General features: G+C 43.5%; 1 protein-coding gene across 6 annotated transcripts in view; it reads right to left on the reverse strand.

Annotated features, from left to right (window-relative positions):
- Nucleotides 1-18317, reverse strand: part of brca2 (BRCA2 DNA repair associated) — a 177147-nt gene that overhangs the window by 19896 nt on the left and 138934 nt on the right. For all 6 annotated transcript variants that reach the window (XM_068033510.1, XM_068033512.1, XM_068033506.1 and 3 more), the window contains exon 25: nucleotides 1232-1488. In XM_068033510.1, coding sequence (XP_067889611.1) covers nucleotides 1232-1488 — 257 coding nt within the window. The remainder of the gene's footprint in view (nucleotides 1-1231; nucleotides 1489-18317) is intronic.

Below are 18317 nucleotides of genomic sequence, written 5' to 3' on the forward strand. Positions count from 1 at the left end.
TTTATACTAAGCCTACAGTAATCCCATATTCCCTACCACCAACCTACACTAGGGGCAATTTACAATGGCCAATTTACTTATCACCTGCAAGTCTTTGGCAGTGGGAGGAAACCGGAGCACCCGGCGAAAACCCACGCGGTCACAAGGCCAACTTGCAAACTCCGCACAGGCAGTACCCAGAATTGAACCTGGGTCACTGGAGCTGTGAGGCTGCGGTGCTAAACACTGCGCCACTGTTAGTACAAAGTTAGGTTGGAGAAGCTTGGGTTGTTATCCTTGGGGCAAAGAAGATTGAGGGGAGATCTGACAGAGGTGTACAAGATTATGACAGGTTTAGATAAGGTAGACAAAGAATAGCTGTTCCCATTAGTTGATGATACAAGGATTAGCGAACACAGGTTTAAGGTCATGTCCAAAAGATGCAGGTGGGATTTGAGGAAGAATCTTTTTACACAGCGAGTAGTAATAACCTGGGACTCGCTGCCTATGAGGATGGTGGAAACAGAGAAGATGAATGATTTCAAAAGGAAACTGGAATGGCACTTAAGGGAAATAAACTTGCAGGAATATGGGAACAGAGGGAGGGGGGGAGGGGGGGGCAGAATGGGACTGGTTGGATCGCTCTACAGAGAGCAGGTATAGATTCAATGGGCCGAATGACCTCCTCCTGTGCCACAATTACTCTATTTCTCTGGACATTGGCAGACAATTAACCTCTGTCTTTACGAAACAGAAGAATCCGGCATTCTAAGTTTTGAATTCTACTAAAGTTTGTATTCATCTCTATCTGTAAACCTGTACTGTTTTTGTTAATAAAACCATTAGGTATAAAATTTTCAAGTCTTGTTTGATCTCACTTCTGATTTAAAAAGAGTAAAAAACAAACAACCAACACTTACGTGAATGAAAATTGGTTTGGAATACTGCTAAGCCAAAACCATCTCACAATTTTATCATGGCTGCTTTGAAGATCAGAAGATGAGAGAATGCTTTTGTATGGAAGTATATAGAGTTCCTCCTACATGAAATGCTTTTAGTATAGTTAGGGTGAAGTACTAGCATTGACGGGGCTTAACATGATTGTTAGTCATATAAATTTCTGTTATAACTACTAATATATTAGGAACTTTGTACAGATGAATATTTCAGTTTCAGTCAGCTTGAAACTATATCTAGGCTTACTCTATTGCCAGATTGCAATAACAAATATAGAAATTTTCAAATACTCTACCTGCACCGAAATTTTTAGCTGAGTGTACTTTTCCCGTAGATGTCCTTCTTTTGGATTTGCAGAAAAGCTGGAAAGATCCCCAGTGAACAGTACAGGAATACCCATGTAGCTATCCGATGTCCACTGTAAGTTGCTTGCAACAACTAAGGCACCTGGCTTGACAATATCTTCCAATGCCAGCTGATTTAAACCTGCCCAAAACTTCACAGATACCAGATCCTGATTTTCATCAGCCAGGTACACAGTTGTAGGTGCACCTGCAATACAGTACAAGACAGATAAATTAGCACTGTAATGCTCCCCTAATTCACTTCCTGAAACCACACATTTGGTGACTTTTATGCTCAAAATGAGGAAGCACCATCTGTCACATGTAATGAAGAATAAATCTCCCTCATAACTAACTTTAACTTAACAGCCATAACTCCCCTTTTATCATAGTGACATTTCTACTCACCACACTGGACATTCTAATAGCCTAAATGTTACAATTCAATTAATGCCAAACCAGAAGTTCTATTTGAGATACAAGGTGCAAAATTCAGATAAGGAATACCTTTTTTTGATCACTACGAGTACCCTTAGAGGTCCAAAATAGGATGTGCAGCAGGTGCGCACACTTCTGGTGCGAGATGTGCCAGAAACCAGATTGGTGAAGTGTTAGTGTGTGCAGTGAGCGTCTGCTGGACATTTGCAGAGTAGGCAGATCATGATGTCAATCATAACACTGAAGTGACATCGGTGCTGCCATTTTGGAGCTCAGTCTTCCAGTTAACAATCTCTTTTAAGCCTGCACAGCTGAACATGCATTCAGAAGGAGGAAGGCCATCCCCACCAGCATTATTTATCAAACATTTTCAGGTTAGTTGCTGATTGATTTCTACTGGCTGTTATGATTGAACACGTGTTTGCTGCTTTCTAGAGTTCTTTAAAGTTGCTCAAGTCTACAAGAAGTGGTGTGGTAGCTGCTGAAGGACTTTGTCCCGACTTCAAGGATTCGGCACAAATCAGTTGCTCCCATACATGGGTGCAGTAATAGGCTTGGAATACCAGTGATGGGGAAACTAACTTTGAGCAGGAGGCCATATTCACCCAAGATGTTCAGGGAGCAATTCTCCTATCTTGAGCCTCAACGAAGAGCTATATGTGAGATGCCTGCACTTCAGTAAGGATGCCCTCACTGAAATTTGCTATCTGCTGCAGCCACAATCTCAGAGTAGGGTAAGAACAGCATCGCCAGTGGCTGCGAAGGTAACTGTGTCCATATTTTATATATGCTGGGCTCCTTCCAGCCTGCAGCTGGAGATATTTGCAACATCTTGCAGTTTTATGGCTACTCTTGCATAGGAGGAAGCTACTGAGGCTCTCTATTTGAAGGGAGCCGATTACATTGCATTTTCTGTTGCCAGAGAGTAGCAGGTGCAGCAAGCATGCAGCTGACTTCCTATGGAAAAACTGCAGCTGGCCTTGGAGGAAGACCTCGTGCAACCTCTGGGCCTAGAAGGCCCAGCTTCACACTGCCCCATTTTGGCAAGGATGGCAGTAGCCTTGGCTGGCAGGCTGACAGGCAACAGAAAGGGCACTGGTAGACTGGCAGTGGTGGGAAGATCAGCAGTGACAGCGATCTGTGCGGCAGCAAATGCAAAATCAACAAAATTAAATCAAGGAGTGGCATCACAGGACAGCAGGTAAGTCATTAAATTCAGAGCTGAGAAACTTATATCAAATCAATGACTTAAACTAGATAAACTAATAAATTAATAAACCAGAATAATCTAATTCTAATTTCAAGTAATTAAATAAAACAAGATTACATAAACATGGCAGGGAAGGTGGTGTGCCGTGACTGCAACATGTGGAAGTTTGTGGAGACCAGTGAGATACAAAGCAACCACATCTGCAACTAGGGGAACTTCGGTTCAGAGTTGTTGGGCTGGAATCTGAGCTACCAACATTGTGGGACATCTTGAAGTAGGAAAGTTCCAGGATGCAGTCACACCCTTAGGTTAAGTAGTACTTTAGAGTTAGTCACTGGTAAGGGAAAGGAGGGTATGACTGCAAGTCAGGCAGGTATGGTGGACCCAGGCTAGAGTGATGGAGGAGCCTCAGCCCTCGACCTTGTCTAACCAGTATGGGAGATACGTATTACTTGTATGGACAAGGACTGTAGGCAAACTGATCATAGCACCATGATACAAGGGGACATCTAAGTGGGGGAATATAAAGTAGTGGTAGGCGATAGTGTAGTCAGAGGAATAGATACTGTTCTCTGCAGCTGTAACCAGAATTCCGAAGAATTGCTTGCCCAGTGCCAGAGTTATATCTCATGACAGCTGAAGAAGAACTTGGAGTGGGAGGGTCCAGTTGTGATCCATGTAGTAACCAACAACATAGGCAGAACTAAGAATGAGGTTCTGTGGAAGGAGTTTGAGGGGCTAGGTTCTAAGTTAATCAGAACCTCAGGTTTTCAATAAGGTCCCACATAAGAGATTAGCGTGCAAAATTAAAGCACATGGGATTGGGGGTAAGGTACTGACATGGATAGAGAACTGGTTGGCAGACAGGAAACAAAGAGTAGGAATAAACGGGTCTTTATCAGAGTGGCAGGCAGTGACTAGTGGGGTACCGCAGGGATCAGTGCTAGGACCCCAGCTATTCACAATATATATATTGTGATAGATGAGTGAATTAAATGTAATATATCCAAGTTTGCAGATGACACAAAGCTGAGTGGGAGTGTGAGCTGTGAGGAGGATGCAAAGAAGCTCCAGTGTGATTTGGACAGGTTGAGTGAGTGGGCAAATACATGGCAGATGCAGTATAATTGTGATAAATGTGAGATTATCCACTTTGGTGACAGAAACAAAGGTAGCTTATCTGAATGGCGATAGATTGGGAAAGGGGGAGGTGCAGTGAGACCTGGGTGCCCTTGTGCACCAGTTGCTTAAAGTAAGCATGCAGGTGCAGCAGGCAGTTAAGAAGGCAAATGGTATGCTGGCCTTCATAGTGAGAGTATTCGAGTACAGGAGTAAGGATGTCTTGCTGCAATTATACAAGGCCTTGGTGAGACCACATCTGGAGTATTGTGTGCCGTTTTGGTCTCCTTATCTGAGGAAGGATGTTCTTGCTATGGAGTGCAGCAAAGGTTCACCAGACCGATTCCTGGGAGATTGGGTTGATTAGTCTTGTATTCTCTAGAGTTTAGAAGAATGAGAGGGGATCTCACAAAAATCTACAAAATTCTAACAGGACTGGACAGACTAGATGCAGGAACACAAGAACTAGGAGCAGCAGTAGGCAATTCAGCCCCTCAGGCCCACTCCTCCGTTCAATATGATCATGGCTGATCTCATCTCGGCCTCAACTCCACTTTCCTGCCCGTTCTCCATAACCCTTCAACCCATTTCTAATTAAAAATCTGCCCATTTTCTCCTTAAATTTACCCAATGTCCCAGCATCCACCGCACTCTGGGGTAGTGAACTCCACAGATTCATGACCCTTTGAGAGAAGTAATTTCTCCTCATCTATGTTTTAACTCTGCTACCCCTTATCCTAAAACTATGACCTCTCGTTCTAGATTGCCCCACAAGAGGAAACATCCTCTTTATGTCTACTTTGTCAATTCCCTTAATCATCTTGTATATCTCAATTAGATCGCCTCTCATTCTTCTAAACTCCAGAGGAAGGATGTTCCCGATGGTGGGGGAGTCCAGGACTAGGGGTCACAGTCTAAGGATAAGGGGTACGCCATTTAGGATCGAGAAGAGGAGGGATTTCTTCACCCAGAGTGGTGAACATGTGGAATTCTCTAACACAGAAAAAACAGTTGAGGCCAAATCACTAAATATATTCAAGAAAGAGTTAGATATAGTTCTTAGGGCTAACGGGATCAAGGGATAAGGGGAGAAAGCGGGAACAGGGTACTGAGTTTGGATGATCAGCCATGATCGTATTGAATGGCGGTGCAGACTCAAAGGGCCAAATGGCCCACTCCTGCTCCTATTTTTCTATGTTTCAAGGATAATAGTCTCTGAATTACTGCCTGAGCCACGCACAAATTGGCACAAGGTCAACCAGATCAGAGAGTTAAATGTGTGGCTCAAAGAATGGTGTGGGAAGAAATGAGTTTCAGTTAATGGGGCAATGGCATAAGTACTGGGAAAAGAAGTAGCTGCAGGGATATTGGATGCATTGGTTGCGATCTTCAAAAATTCCCTAGATTCTAGAATGGTGTCAGTGGACTGGAAGGTAGCAAATGTAACACCGCTTTCAAGAAAGGAGGGAGAGAGAAAACAGGGAACAACAGACTGGTTAGCCTTACATCAGTGATCAGGAAAATGCTGGTAGCTATTAATAAGGTGTTAATAAGACACTTAGAAAAGCATAAAGCGGAGGGTTTAAACTAGCTTCTTAGGGGGATGGAACCTGAGGGGTAGCTCAAATTGGAAGTAAGTAAAGCTGGCAACCAAAGTAGAAAAATAGCAAGTAAAATTAGAAGGCAGGCGAAACAAAGACGTGTGTCAACTAGGCTTAGAATGCAGAATAGTGTCAAAAAGACAAGGTTCAGGGCACTCTACCTAAATGCACGCAGCATTCGCAACAAGGTAGATGATTTAAAGGCACAAATAGCGGTAACGGAGTATGATCTAATTGCCATTACAGAAACGTGGCTTCAAGGTGACCAAGACTGGGAACTGAATATTCAAGGATATTCAACATTTAGGACGGACAGGCATAAAGGAAAAGCAGGTGCTGTTGCACTGATAATAAGGGTTGGGATCAGTGCATTAGTAAGGGAGGATCTCAGATCGGAAGAAAACAGGGAATCTTTTGGGTGGAGCTAAGAAACAGCAATGGACAGCAAACATCGGTAGTTGTTTACAGGCCACAACACACTAGTGCTATTGTGAGGCATGGTATTAATCAGGAGATTAGAGAAGCATGTAGCGTGGGTAATACAGTAATCATGGGTGGCTTCAATCTGTATATAGACTGGGTAAACCTAATGATGTGGAAGACGAGTTTCTGGAGTGTGTTAGGGATGGTTTTCTGGAGCAGTATGTGGAGGAACCGACTAGAGAAGACTAGTATTATGTAATGAGAAAGGGCTAATTAATAATCTTGTAAAAGAACCTTTAGGGATGAATAACCATAATATGATAGAATTTTATATTATGTTTCAAAGTGAAGTAGTTCAATCTGAAGCCAGGGTGTTAAATTTGAACAAAGCGAATTATGACGGTATACGTGGCAAACTGGCTGAGGCTGAGTGGGAAAATACATTAATAGGTATGACAGTACACAGGAAATGGATAGTCTTTAAAGAAATATTACGTAGTTTACAGCAACTATACATTCCTTCAAGGTAGAAAAACCCAAAAAGAAAAGTCAGTCAACCATGAAAGTTAAGGATTGTATAAGATTAAAAGAAAAGGCCTATAAAATTGCCACAAATAGTAGTACACCCGAGGATTGGGAGGATTTTAGAATACAGCAGAGGAGGACCAAGATACTGATAATGAAAGGGAGAGTAGAATATGAATGTAATCGAGCAAAAAATGGACTGCAAGAGCTTCTATAGGGACATAAAAAGGAAACATTTGGCTAAGACAAATGTAGGTCCATTACAGGCAGTCAGGAGAATTTATAATAGAGAATAAAGAAATGGCAGAGAAGCTAAATGATTACTTTGTGTCTGTCTTCACTGGGGAAGATACAAGAAATCTCCCAGAATTAGAGATCCAAGTGACTAGGGAGAATGAGGAATTGAAGGAAATTAGTATTAGTAAGGAGGTTGCATTGGAGAAAGTAATGGGGCTTAAGGTTGATAAGTCTCTGGGACCTAATACTCTACATCCCAGAGTGTTGAAAGCGGTAGCTATGGAAATAGCGGATGCATTGGTGATCATCTTCCAAAATTCTGTAGATTCTGGAATGGTTCCTGCAGATTGGAAGGTCGCAAATATCACCCCACTATTTAAGAAGGCAGAGAGAGAGAAAACAGCGAAATACAGACCTGTTAGCCTTACATCAGTGGTAGGGAAAATGCTAGAATCTATTCTGAAGGATGTGATAAATGGACACTTGGATAATAATAATCTGATTGGGCATCGTCAAAATGAATTTATGATGGGAAATCATGTTTGACGAACCTGCTCAAGTTTTTTTTGAGGATGTTACTAACAGAATTGATCAACGGAGTTGGTGGATGTAATATACTTGGATTTTCAGAAGGCTTTTGATAAAGTCTCCCACTGGAGGTTGGTTAGCAAAATTAAAGCACATGGGTTAGGAGGTAATATACCGGCATGGATTAAGGATTGGTTAACAGGCAGAAAACAGAGTAGGAATAAATGGGTCATTCTCACGTTTGCAGGCTGGGACTAGCGGTTTCTGCAAGGATCAGTACTTGGATCCCTGCTGTTCACAGCTATCAATGATTTGGATTTGGGGACCAAATGTAATATTTCCAAGTTCACGGATGACACAAAACTATGTGGGATTGTGTGTTGTGAGGAAGATGCGAAGAGGTTTCAAGGGGATTTGGACAGACTTAGTGAGTGGGCAAGAACATGGCAGATGGAATATAATGTGGAAAAATGTGAGGTTATCCACTTTGGTAGTGGGAACAGATGTGCTGAGTATTTCTTAAATGGTAAGAAATTAGAAACTGTAGATGTACAAAGGGACCTGGGTGTCCTCGTCAATGAGTCACTGAAAGCTAACATGCAGGTGCAGCAAGCAATTAGGAAGGCTAATGGTATGTTAGCCTTTATTGCAAGAGGATTTGAGTACAGGAGTAGCAAAGTCATAGAGTTATACAGCACAGAAACAAGCCCTTCGGCCCATCCTGTCCATGTTGGCCATCAAGCACCTAACTATTCTGATCCCATTTTCCAGCACTTGGCCCGTAGCCTTGTATGCTATGGCATTTCAAGTGCTCATCTAAATACTTCTTAAATATTGTGAGGGTTCCTGCCTCTACCACCTCTTCAGGCAGCATGTTCCAGATTCCAACCACCCTCTGGGTGAAAACATTTTTCCTCAAACCCCCTCTAAACCTCCTGCCCCTCACCTTCATGCCCCCTGGTTACTGACACCTCCGCTAACGGAAAAAATTTCTTCCTATCTAACCTATCAATGCCACTCATAATTTTGTATACCTCAATCATGTCCCCCCTCAGCCTTCTCTGCTCTAAGAAAAACAACCCCAGCCTATTCAGTCTCTCTTCATAGCTGAAATGCTCCAGCCCAGGCAACATCCTGGTGAATCTCCTCTGCACCTTCTCCAGTGCAATCACATCCTTCCTATGGTGTGGTGCCCAAAACTGTACACAGTATTCCAGTTGTGGCCTAACTAGCATTTTATACAGCTCCATCATAACCTCCCTGCTCTTATATTCTATGCCTCGGCTGATAAAGGCAAGTATCCCATATGCTTTCCTAACCACCTTATCTACCTGTGCTGCTGCCTTCAGTGATCTATGGACAAGTACATCAAGGTCCCTCTGATCTTCTGTACTTCCTAGGGTCCTACCATCCATTGTATATTCCCTTGCCTTGTTAGTCCTCCGAAAATGAATCAACTCACACCTCTCAGGATTAAATTCCATTTGTCACTGCTCCACACATCTTACCAGCCCATCTATATCGTCCTGTAATCGAAGGCTTTCCTCCTCACTATTTACAACACCACCAATTTTCATGTCATGCTTCAATTGTATAGAACCTTTGTTAGACTGCACCTGGAGTACTGTGTACAGTTTTGGTCCCCTTACCTTAGGAAGGATATTATTGCTATACAGGGAGTGCAACGAAGGTTCACCAAACTTGTTCCCAGGATGGTGGGACTATCCTATGAATTGAGATTGGGGAAACTGGACTTGTATGGTCTACAGTTTCGAAGAATGAGAAGTGATTTCATTGAAAGCTACAAATACTTTAAGGGACAGACAGGGTAGATGCAGGTAAGGTGTTTCCCCTGGTTGGGGAGGCTAGAACCAGGGGAGACAATTTCAAGATAAGCGGGGAGCCACACAGGACTGAGATGAGGAAAGATTTCTTTACTCAGAGGGCTGTGAATCTTTGGAATTCTCTACGCCAGAGGGCAGTGGAAGCTCAGTCATTGAGTATGTTTAAAGCAGATTGACAGATTTCTAAATACCAATAACATAAAAAGATATGGGGATAGTGTGGGGAAAAAGGCATTGAAGTGGATGATCAGCCATGATCGTACTGAATGGCAGAGCAGGCTTGATGGCTTACTCCTGCTCCTATGTTCCTATAACATTAGGCAGAGTCAACATGGTTTTATGAAAGGAAAATAGTGTCTCACAAATTTATTAGAGTTTTTCAAGGAGGTAACTAATGGTAGATTCAATAAGGTCGTTACACAAGGTAGGGGCTCATGCCATTGGGGTAATATATTAGAATGGATAGAGGATTAGTTAATGGACAACAGGCAGAGTAGGGAGAAATGGGGTATTTTCAAGTTGGCATCTAACTAGTGGGTGCCACAAGGATCAGTGCTGAGGCCTCTATTTACAATCAATATTAATGATTTAGATGAAGGTATTGGGAGCAATGTATCCAAGTTTGCTGATGACACAATGCTAGGTGGGACAGTATGCTGTGAGAATGACACAAAGAGGTGGCAAAGAAATATATAGATTAAGTCAGTGGGCAAGAAACTGACAGATGGAGTCTCATGTGGGGAAAGGATAGGAAGAATAGAAAAGCAGAACATCTTTAAATGGTGAGAAACTTTTAAATGTTGATGTCTAGAGAGATTTGAGTGTCCTTGCTGTACCTGCATGCTAACTCTGTGTTCCTTGTGCAAGCAATTTTTGGCCTTTATTGCAAAGGGCTAATGTACAAGTACAAGGAAGTCATGCTACAATTGTACAGGGCTTTGGCGAGACACACCTGGAGTACTATGTACAGAATTAGTCTCCTTATTTAAGGAAGGATACACTTAACTCGGAGACAGTGCAGCGAAGGTTCACTAATTGATTCCTGGGATGAGAGGGTTGTCCTATGACGAGGTTGAATGGATTGAGTCTATACTCTCTTTTAGAAGAACGAGAGGGGATTTGTTTGAAAGTTAAGATGTTGAGGGGGTTTGACAGTAGTGCTGAAAGATCATTTCCCCTGGCTGAAATGTCAAGAACCTGGGGTCATAGTCTCAGGATAAGGGGCCAATCATTTAAGACCGAGGTGAGGAGGAATTTCTTTACAGGGTTATGAATCATTGGAATTCTCTATCCAAGAGAGCTGTGGATTCTCAGGTCATTGAGCATATTCAAGACAAAGACTGATTTTTCGACTAAGAGAATCAAGGTAAATGTGCGCGAAAGTGGAATTGCGGTCAAAGATCGGCCATGATCTGACTGAATAGTGGAGCTGGCTCAAGGAGCCTATTCCTGTTCCCATTTCCTCTACTCTTAGGACTGCAGGTTCATGCTCCATGGAGCTCAGCAATCTTAACAATCTGAAGGACAGATTTCTGGACTGTTGTGACATCCTGCAAGTCCTTTTGAACATTTGCATCCACACCCATTATGACAGCAGTCTGACATTGCATGACAGAAGTCTGAGCTTCCACTGCAGCACCAATAGATCCTGTCCAAAGTTGGCATCTGTGTCCTCCATACTCCTTGACATTACATGCAGATGTTGTGGCAGTCCTGCCAATGCACCAAGCATTTCATGTGCATACCCATCGGCCTGCTTCTGCAAACTGCCCCATCAAAGTGCTCATCTGAGTCCTGTGCAGCACCCTCTGCTGAACTGGCACCAGCACAACCCTGGCTGCAGGTCAGTCATACTCAGTGCCTCATCATACGAAGACCACCCCTTAATACTATCCTCTAGATAAAAATATAGTCATTGTTACCATTTATTAAAACATGGCAGCTAAACTGTGCAAAGTAAGGCCCCATAAACAGAGATAATTGATAATTACATGTATGAGATAAATAACAAGATAATCATTTTTTATGGTGTTGGCTCAGGGATAAATATTGGCCAGGATACTAGCAGTCCCATTCTCTTCAAGTAGAATCTTTTACAACCAGCCATGGGGGGAGGAGGGAAGCCAGGGTTGTGGTTTAATGGTTGACCCAAAAGTCAGTCCCTCCAACAGTGCAGCAAATCTTCAGTATCCAGTGAAGTGTCAGCCTAGATTGTGTGGTCATCTTTGAAATGGGGCTTGTGTTACAAAAGTGCCTCTGTACTTTGTTAAATATATTTTTTGAGGATTCATTTTTGAAAGATTGAAGAAATGTTAAACTTTGGAGTTTTCACAGGGAAAGACCACTTGACTTTGGAAAACAGTACTTGGACATTTTTTTTAAAAAGGAGGCACTGAGAGGTCTTGAGGAAAACAAGCCTTTCCTGGAAACCACCTGACTTCCACCAACAAGCCTTTCCCGGAAACCACCTGACTTCCAGCTCAATAAATAACAGAAAACATTGGACACCTGGAGAAGTAGTTTAAAAAGTGACAGCTTAAGATTGATGGAGGTTAAAAGGTTGACCTGTCATTGGTTTCGCTTTTGAACTGTTTTGAGTTGGAATTGAACTGTATAAAAAGGGATGGAACTTCCAAGGAGAGAATTCCCAAGGAAGGAGAAAAGACCATAACCCAGCTCAGCTTTCCAGCAGCTCTCTAAAAGACCCTGAGAAGTCCACTGTATCAACTCATCTCATCTCCTGTCTTTGACGAAAAGCCGGCTAAATTAATTATCAACGTCCCATGAAAAGAACTATCCTAAAAGATCCCAGTGACCCATCTATGTGTATTCTGAGGCCAGACTGTATGCCAGTTTTGGAACACAACATATCTCATCTGCTGTTTCTTCAAGAATGCGCAAGTATTCAGCCTAGGTGCTTTTTTTGGTCTGTAATAGAGTTCTAAAAACAAAAAGCCCTTCATTTTTCTAGTTAACCGTTGTGTATGTGAGCGGCTAAGGCAAAAATGGAACAGTAATATTTCAATTTGTGTGTTTATGCTTTACAACATTACTGGCTAAGACATGTTTTATAATAAACTGATAATTTTGTTGTTTATTGAAGAAACCTGGTTGGTATGTTTTATTCTGGGATAAAAATAGAGTCTACGATTGACCGCATCAGTAAGTGGGAAAAAATTGAAATATATGTTGTGACCCGTGGAGAGGTGGAACTAGAACAAACAATGTACTCCTCCAGCCTAGGTGGCAGCACTTATCACCAAGACCTTCTGAATCAGAGCAGAAGTGCTACCACTATATTAATGTGTCAGACTCATCTCAAATAATCTAGTCCACTTAATGGAAATCAGTTTAAAGTCAGATTTAAAATACATTCATGGTGTATTTTCAGGGACGTTCATTTCTGCTGCCTACTACACCCCTGCCTCAGCTCATCTGCTGCTGGAGCCCTCATCCATGCCTTTGTTCGCTCGAGACTTCAATGCTCTCCTGGTTGGCCTCCCATCTTCCACAGATTTAAGCTCAGCCAAAGCTCTGTAGTCCATATACTCAATTGCACCAAGTGCTGTTCACCCATCATCCCCATGCCCATTGATCTACAGTGGCTCCTGGTCTGGCAAAGGCCTGTTTTAAAATTCTCATCCTTTGTCATGAAATCCCTCCATAGCCCAGTCTCTGCCTTTCACTGTAACTCCTCCAGCCCCACAAGCTTTTGAAATCTCTACCAGATCTCTTCCAATTCTGGCCTCTAATGCATCCCAGATTATAATTGCTCCCCCAGTGGTGACTGTGCTTTCAGCTGCTTAGACAGTAACCTCTGGAATTCCCTCCCTAAACCTCTCAACCTCTCTCTCCTCTTTTAAAACGTTACTTAAAACTTGAATCTTGGATTAAGCTTTTGGTCATCTATCCTACTATCTCCTTATGTGATTGTGTCATATTTTGTTTAATCATAATCCTGTGAAGGGCCTTGGGATGTTTTACTATGTTGAAGGTACTATTGCAAGTGGTTATTATTTGTACAAACCACAATTTTCCTATTATGAACACCCACAAAATTGAGATCCATGTTCAGAATTAAATTCATGTTAGTAACAAATGATGAATTCACAGTGGTATTACAATGATCTAGTCATAGAGTCGTACAGCATAGAAACAGGCCCTTCGGCCCACCGCGTCCATGCCGACCATAATGCCTATCTATACTAATCCCACCTGCCTGCATTAATTCCATATCCCTCTATGCCTTGCTCATTCAAGTATCTGTCCAGATGCCTCTTAAATGTTGCTACTATCCCTGCCTCCACCACCTCCTCAGGCAGCTCATTCCAGATACCCACTATTCTTTGCGTGAAAAATTTACCCCTTTGATTCCCTTTAAACCTCCTCCCTCTCACCTTAAATCTATGCCCTCTAGTTTTAGTCACCCCTACCATGGGAAACAGACACTGGCTATCTACCCTATCTATGCCTCTCATAATTTTATATGCCTCTATCATGTCCCCTCTCAGCCTCCTTTGCTCCAGGGAAAACAGACCCAGCCTATCCAATCTCTCTTTAGAACTCAAACCCTCCAAACCAGGCAACATCCTTGTGAATCTTTTCTGCACCCTCTCTAGCTTAATCACATCTTTCCTGTAGTGCGGTGACCAGAACTGCACACAGCACTCCAAATGCGGCCTAACCAACCTAATGTACAACTGTAACATGACGTCCCAACTCTTGTACTCAATGCCTCGGCCGATGAAGGCAAGCATGCCATACGCCTTCTTCACCACCCTGTCTACCTGTGTTGCCACTTTCAGGGAACAATGTACTTGCACCCCAAGGGGGTGTCTCTGCTCAAGAACACTCCCCAGGGCCCTGTCATTCACTGTATATGTCCTGCCCTGGTTTAACTTCCCAAAATGCACCACTTCGCACTTGTCTGCGTTAAATTCCATTTGCCACTCCCTTGCCCATTTTCCCAGTTGATCTATATCCTGTTGTAACCTTAGACAACCTTCTTCACTGTCCACTATACCATCAATTTTGGTGTCATCTGCAAACTTACTAATCATGCCCCTTACATCCAAGTCATTAATATATATGACAAACAACATAGGGCCCAGCACCGATCCCTGCGGCACACCACTGGTCACCGGCCTCCAATCTGAAAAATAACCCTCCACTACCACCCTCTGCCTCCCATCACCAAGCCAATTTTGTATCCAATTTGCTAGCTCACCCTGGATTTTAAAAAAAATTCTTTCATGGGATGTGGGCGTCACAGGCCAGGCCAGCATTTATTGGCCATCCCTAATTGCCCTTGAACTGAGTAGCTTGCTAGGCCATTTCGAGGGCATGTAAGCGTTAACCACATTGCTGTGGATCTGGAGTCACATGTCGGCCAGACCAGGTAAGGACAGCAGATTTCCTTCCCTAAAGGACATTAGTGAACCAGATGGGTTTTTACAACAATCGACAATGGTTTCATGGCCATCATTAGACTAGCTTTAAATTAATTGAATTCAAATTCTACCTTCTGCTGTGGTGGGATTCAAACCCATGTCCCCAGAGCAATACCTGGGGCTCTGGGTTACTAGTCCAGTGACAATACCAGTATTGTACCAGAGGCCACCGCTTCCTGGATCCCATGTGTTCGAACCTTCTGGACCAGCCTACCATGCGGGACCTTGTCAAAGGCCTTTCTAAAGTCCATGTAGACAACGTCCATCGCCCTGCCCTCGTCAATCCTCTTGGTCACCTCCTCGAAAAACTCAAATTTGTGAGACATGATTTCCCATGCACAAAGCCATGCTGACTATCCCTAATCAGACCATGCCTTTCCAGATGCATATAAATTCTGTCTCTCAGAATCCCTTCCAATAACTTTCCCACCACTGTGTAAGGCTCACCGGTCTGTAGTCCCCTGGCTTATCCCTGCTGCCCTTCTTAAATAAAGGCACAACATTAGCTATCCTCCAGTCTTCCAGTACCTCACCCGTGGCTAACGATGATACAAAAAAATCTGCCAGGGCCCCAGCAATCTCCTCCCTTGCTTCCCATAGCATCCGAGGATACACCTGGTCAGGCCCTGGGGATTTATCCACCTTAATGCCCTTCAAAACCTCCAACAGCTCCTCCTTTGTAATGTTGATATGCACCAGGATATTGGTGTTCCCTCCTTTGAATTCACTAACTTCCATGACCTTCTCCACGGCAAATACGAAGTATTCATTTAAGACCTCGCCCATTTCCCGTGGCTCCGCACATAGATTGCCACACTGATTCTTCAGGGGACCTACTCTCTCCCTAGCTACCCTTTTACTCTTAATATACTTATGGAATCTTTTAGGATTCTCCTTTATCTTATCTGCCAGGGAAATCTCACGGCCCCTTATCACCCTCCTAATTTCCTTCTTAAGTGTAGTCCTACATCCTCTACACTCCTCGCTTGATCCAAACTGCCTATACCTGACATATGCCTCCTTCTTTGTCCTGACCAGAACTTCAATATCCCTTGTCAACCAAGGTTCCCTAAACTTACCAGCCTTGCCCTTCCATCGAACAGGAACATGCCCTGACCTCTTCCCATCTCACTTTTAAAAGCCTCCCATTTACCAGACGTCCCTTTACCTGTAAACAGCCTCTCCCATTCAACTTTTGAGTGTTCCTGTCTGATGCCATCGAAATCAGTCTTCCCCCAATTTAGGACTTCAACCTGAGGACCAGTCCTATCCTTTTTTTTTTATTTAGAGATACAGCACTGAAACAGGCCCTTCGGCCCACCATCAACCACCCATGTATACGAATCCTACACGAATTCCATATTCCTACCACATCCCCACCTGTCCCTATATTTCCCTATCACCTACCTATACTAGGGGCAATTTATAATGGCCAATTTACCCATCAACCTGCAAGTCTTTGGCATGTGGGAGGAAACCGGAGCACCCGGAGGAAACCCACGCAGACACAGGGAGAACTTGCAAACTCCACACAGACAGTACCCAGAATTGAACCCAGGTCGCTGGAGCTGTGAGGCTGCAGTGCTGACCACTGCGCCACTGTGTCGCCCTTTTCCATAACTATCTTGAAGCTAATAGAGTTATGGTCACTGGTCCCAAAGCGTTCCCCCACTGACACATCAACCACCTGCCCAGCCTCATTTCCTAAGAGAAAGTCGAGTGTAGCCCCAAAACTAGTAGGGCCATCCACATACTGCTTCAGAAAACTATCCTGGACACAGTTAAATTCTTCCCCAACTGATCCCTTAGCATTAAGGCAGTCCCAGTCAATATTAGGGAAGTTAAAATCACCTACTATTACAACCCTATAATTCCTACACCTGTCTGTGATTTCCCTACATATATGCTCCTCCAATTCCCTCTGACTATTGGGGGCTTATAGTATAATCCCATCAAAGTGATCACCCCTTTCTTATTTCTAAGTTCTACCCATATGGCCTTGCTGGACATTACCCCTGTGATATCCTCTCTAAGTACTGCCGTGATGTCCTCCCTAATCAATAGTGCAACTCCCCCTCCTCTCTTACCTCCACCTCTGTCACGCCGGAAGGATTGGTACCCCGGAACATTGAGCTGCCAGTCCTGCCCATCCCTCAACCACGTTTCCGTAATAGCTATATCACAATCCCACGTACCGATCCATGCTGCGAGTTCATCTGCCTTACCTGTAAGGCTTCTTGCATTAAAGTAAATGCAATTTCACCTACCAGACCTTCCACACTCCCTGTCCTGCCCCTTGCCCGGCCTGCCTACTGGACTTGCTTGCTTTAACTTCTACACTTGCCTCAACTATCTCATCTGAGAGACTACTACTTTGGGTCCCACCCCCCTGCAAGACTAGTTGAAACCCTCCCGAGTAGTACTAGCAAACATCCCCGCAAGGATATTGGTCCCCCTCTAGTTTAGATGCAACCCGTCCTTCTTGTACAGGTCACCTCTGCACCAGAAGAGATCCCAATGATCCAAGTAGCCGAAGCCCTCCCGCCTACACCAGCTCTTCAGCCACGCATTCATTTGCCTAATCCTCCTATTCCTACCCTCACTAGCATGTGGCACAGGGAGTAATCCTGAGATTACAACCCTAGAGGTCCTGCATTACACATTATTTCGCAGACCCCTGCAAAGTATCTACATACTCCCAGCGATCAGCAGATCCCAGTTTGAGAACCACTGCTCTAAACCTACCTTATCTTTCTTTACTTGTCCCATTACCACAGCCTTTGGCCTTGCACCATCATCCCATACCATTTAATATTTCAGCTTTCCACCCTATCACAGGCCTCCCTTTTTCTTTCCTCAACTCCCTCCTTTCCTTGCTTTTGTACTCGCCTAAAACTGGTTACATTGCTAACCTTTTCCGATTCTGATGGAAAATCATCAACCTGAAAAATTAACTGTTTCTCTCTCCACAGCTGCTGCTGACCTACTGAGTATTTCTAGTATTTTCTATTTTTATTTCAGATTTCCAGCTTTACAGTTTTTTGCTTTGGTAAAGTGGTTATTTGTTGGTTATATACACAGAGAATCATAAAATGGCTACTGCCCAGGAGGCAACCATTTGCTCTGTCGTGTCTTTGCCTGATCTCCGCAAGAGCAACTCAACTAGTCCCACTCCCCTTCCTTTTCTCCATAGTCCTGCAATTATTTTCTTTTCAGATAATTATCCAGTTCTCTTCTGAAGGCCTCAATTGAATTTGCCTCCATCAGACTCTCAGGCAGCACATTCCAGATCCTAACCACTTGCTGCGTGAAAATTTTTTTTTTCTCATGTCGCCATTGCTTCTTTTGCCATTCACCTTAAATTGGTGTCCGCTGGTTCTTGATCCTTCTGCCAATGGGAACAGTTTCTCCTTATCTACTCTGTTCAGACCCTTCATGATTTTAAACTCCTCTATCAAATATCCTCTCAACCTTCTCTTCTCGAAGGAAAACAGCCCCAGCTTCTCCAATCTATCCATGTAACTGAAGTTCCTGGAACCATTCTCATGAATCTTTAATGCACTCTCTCTAACGCCTTCATATCCTTCCTAAAATGTGGTGTTCAGAACTGGACACGACACTCCAGTTGAGGTCAAACCAGTGTCATATACAGGTTTATCATG

This window comes from Heterodontus francisci, chromosome 6 (genome assembly GCF_036365525.1).
Source record: "Heterodontus francisci isolate sHetFra1 chromosome 6, sHetFra1.hap1, whole genome shotgun sequence".
NCBI lineage: Eukaryota > Metazoa > Chordata > Chondrichthyes > Heterodontiformes > Heterodontidae > Heterodontus > Heterodontus francisci.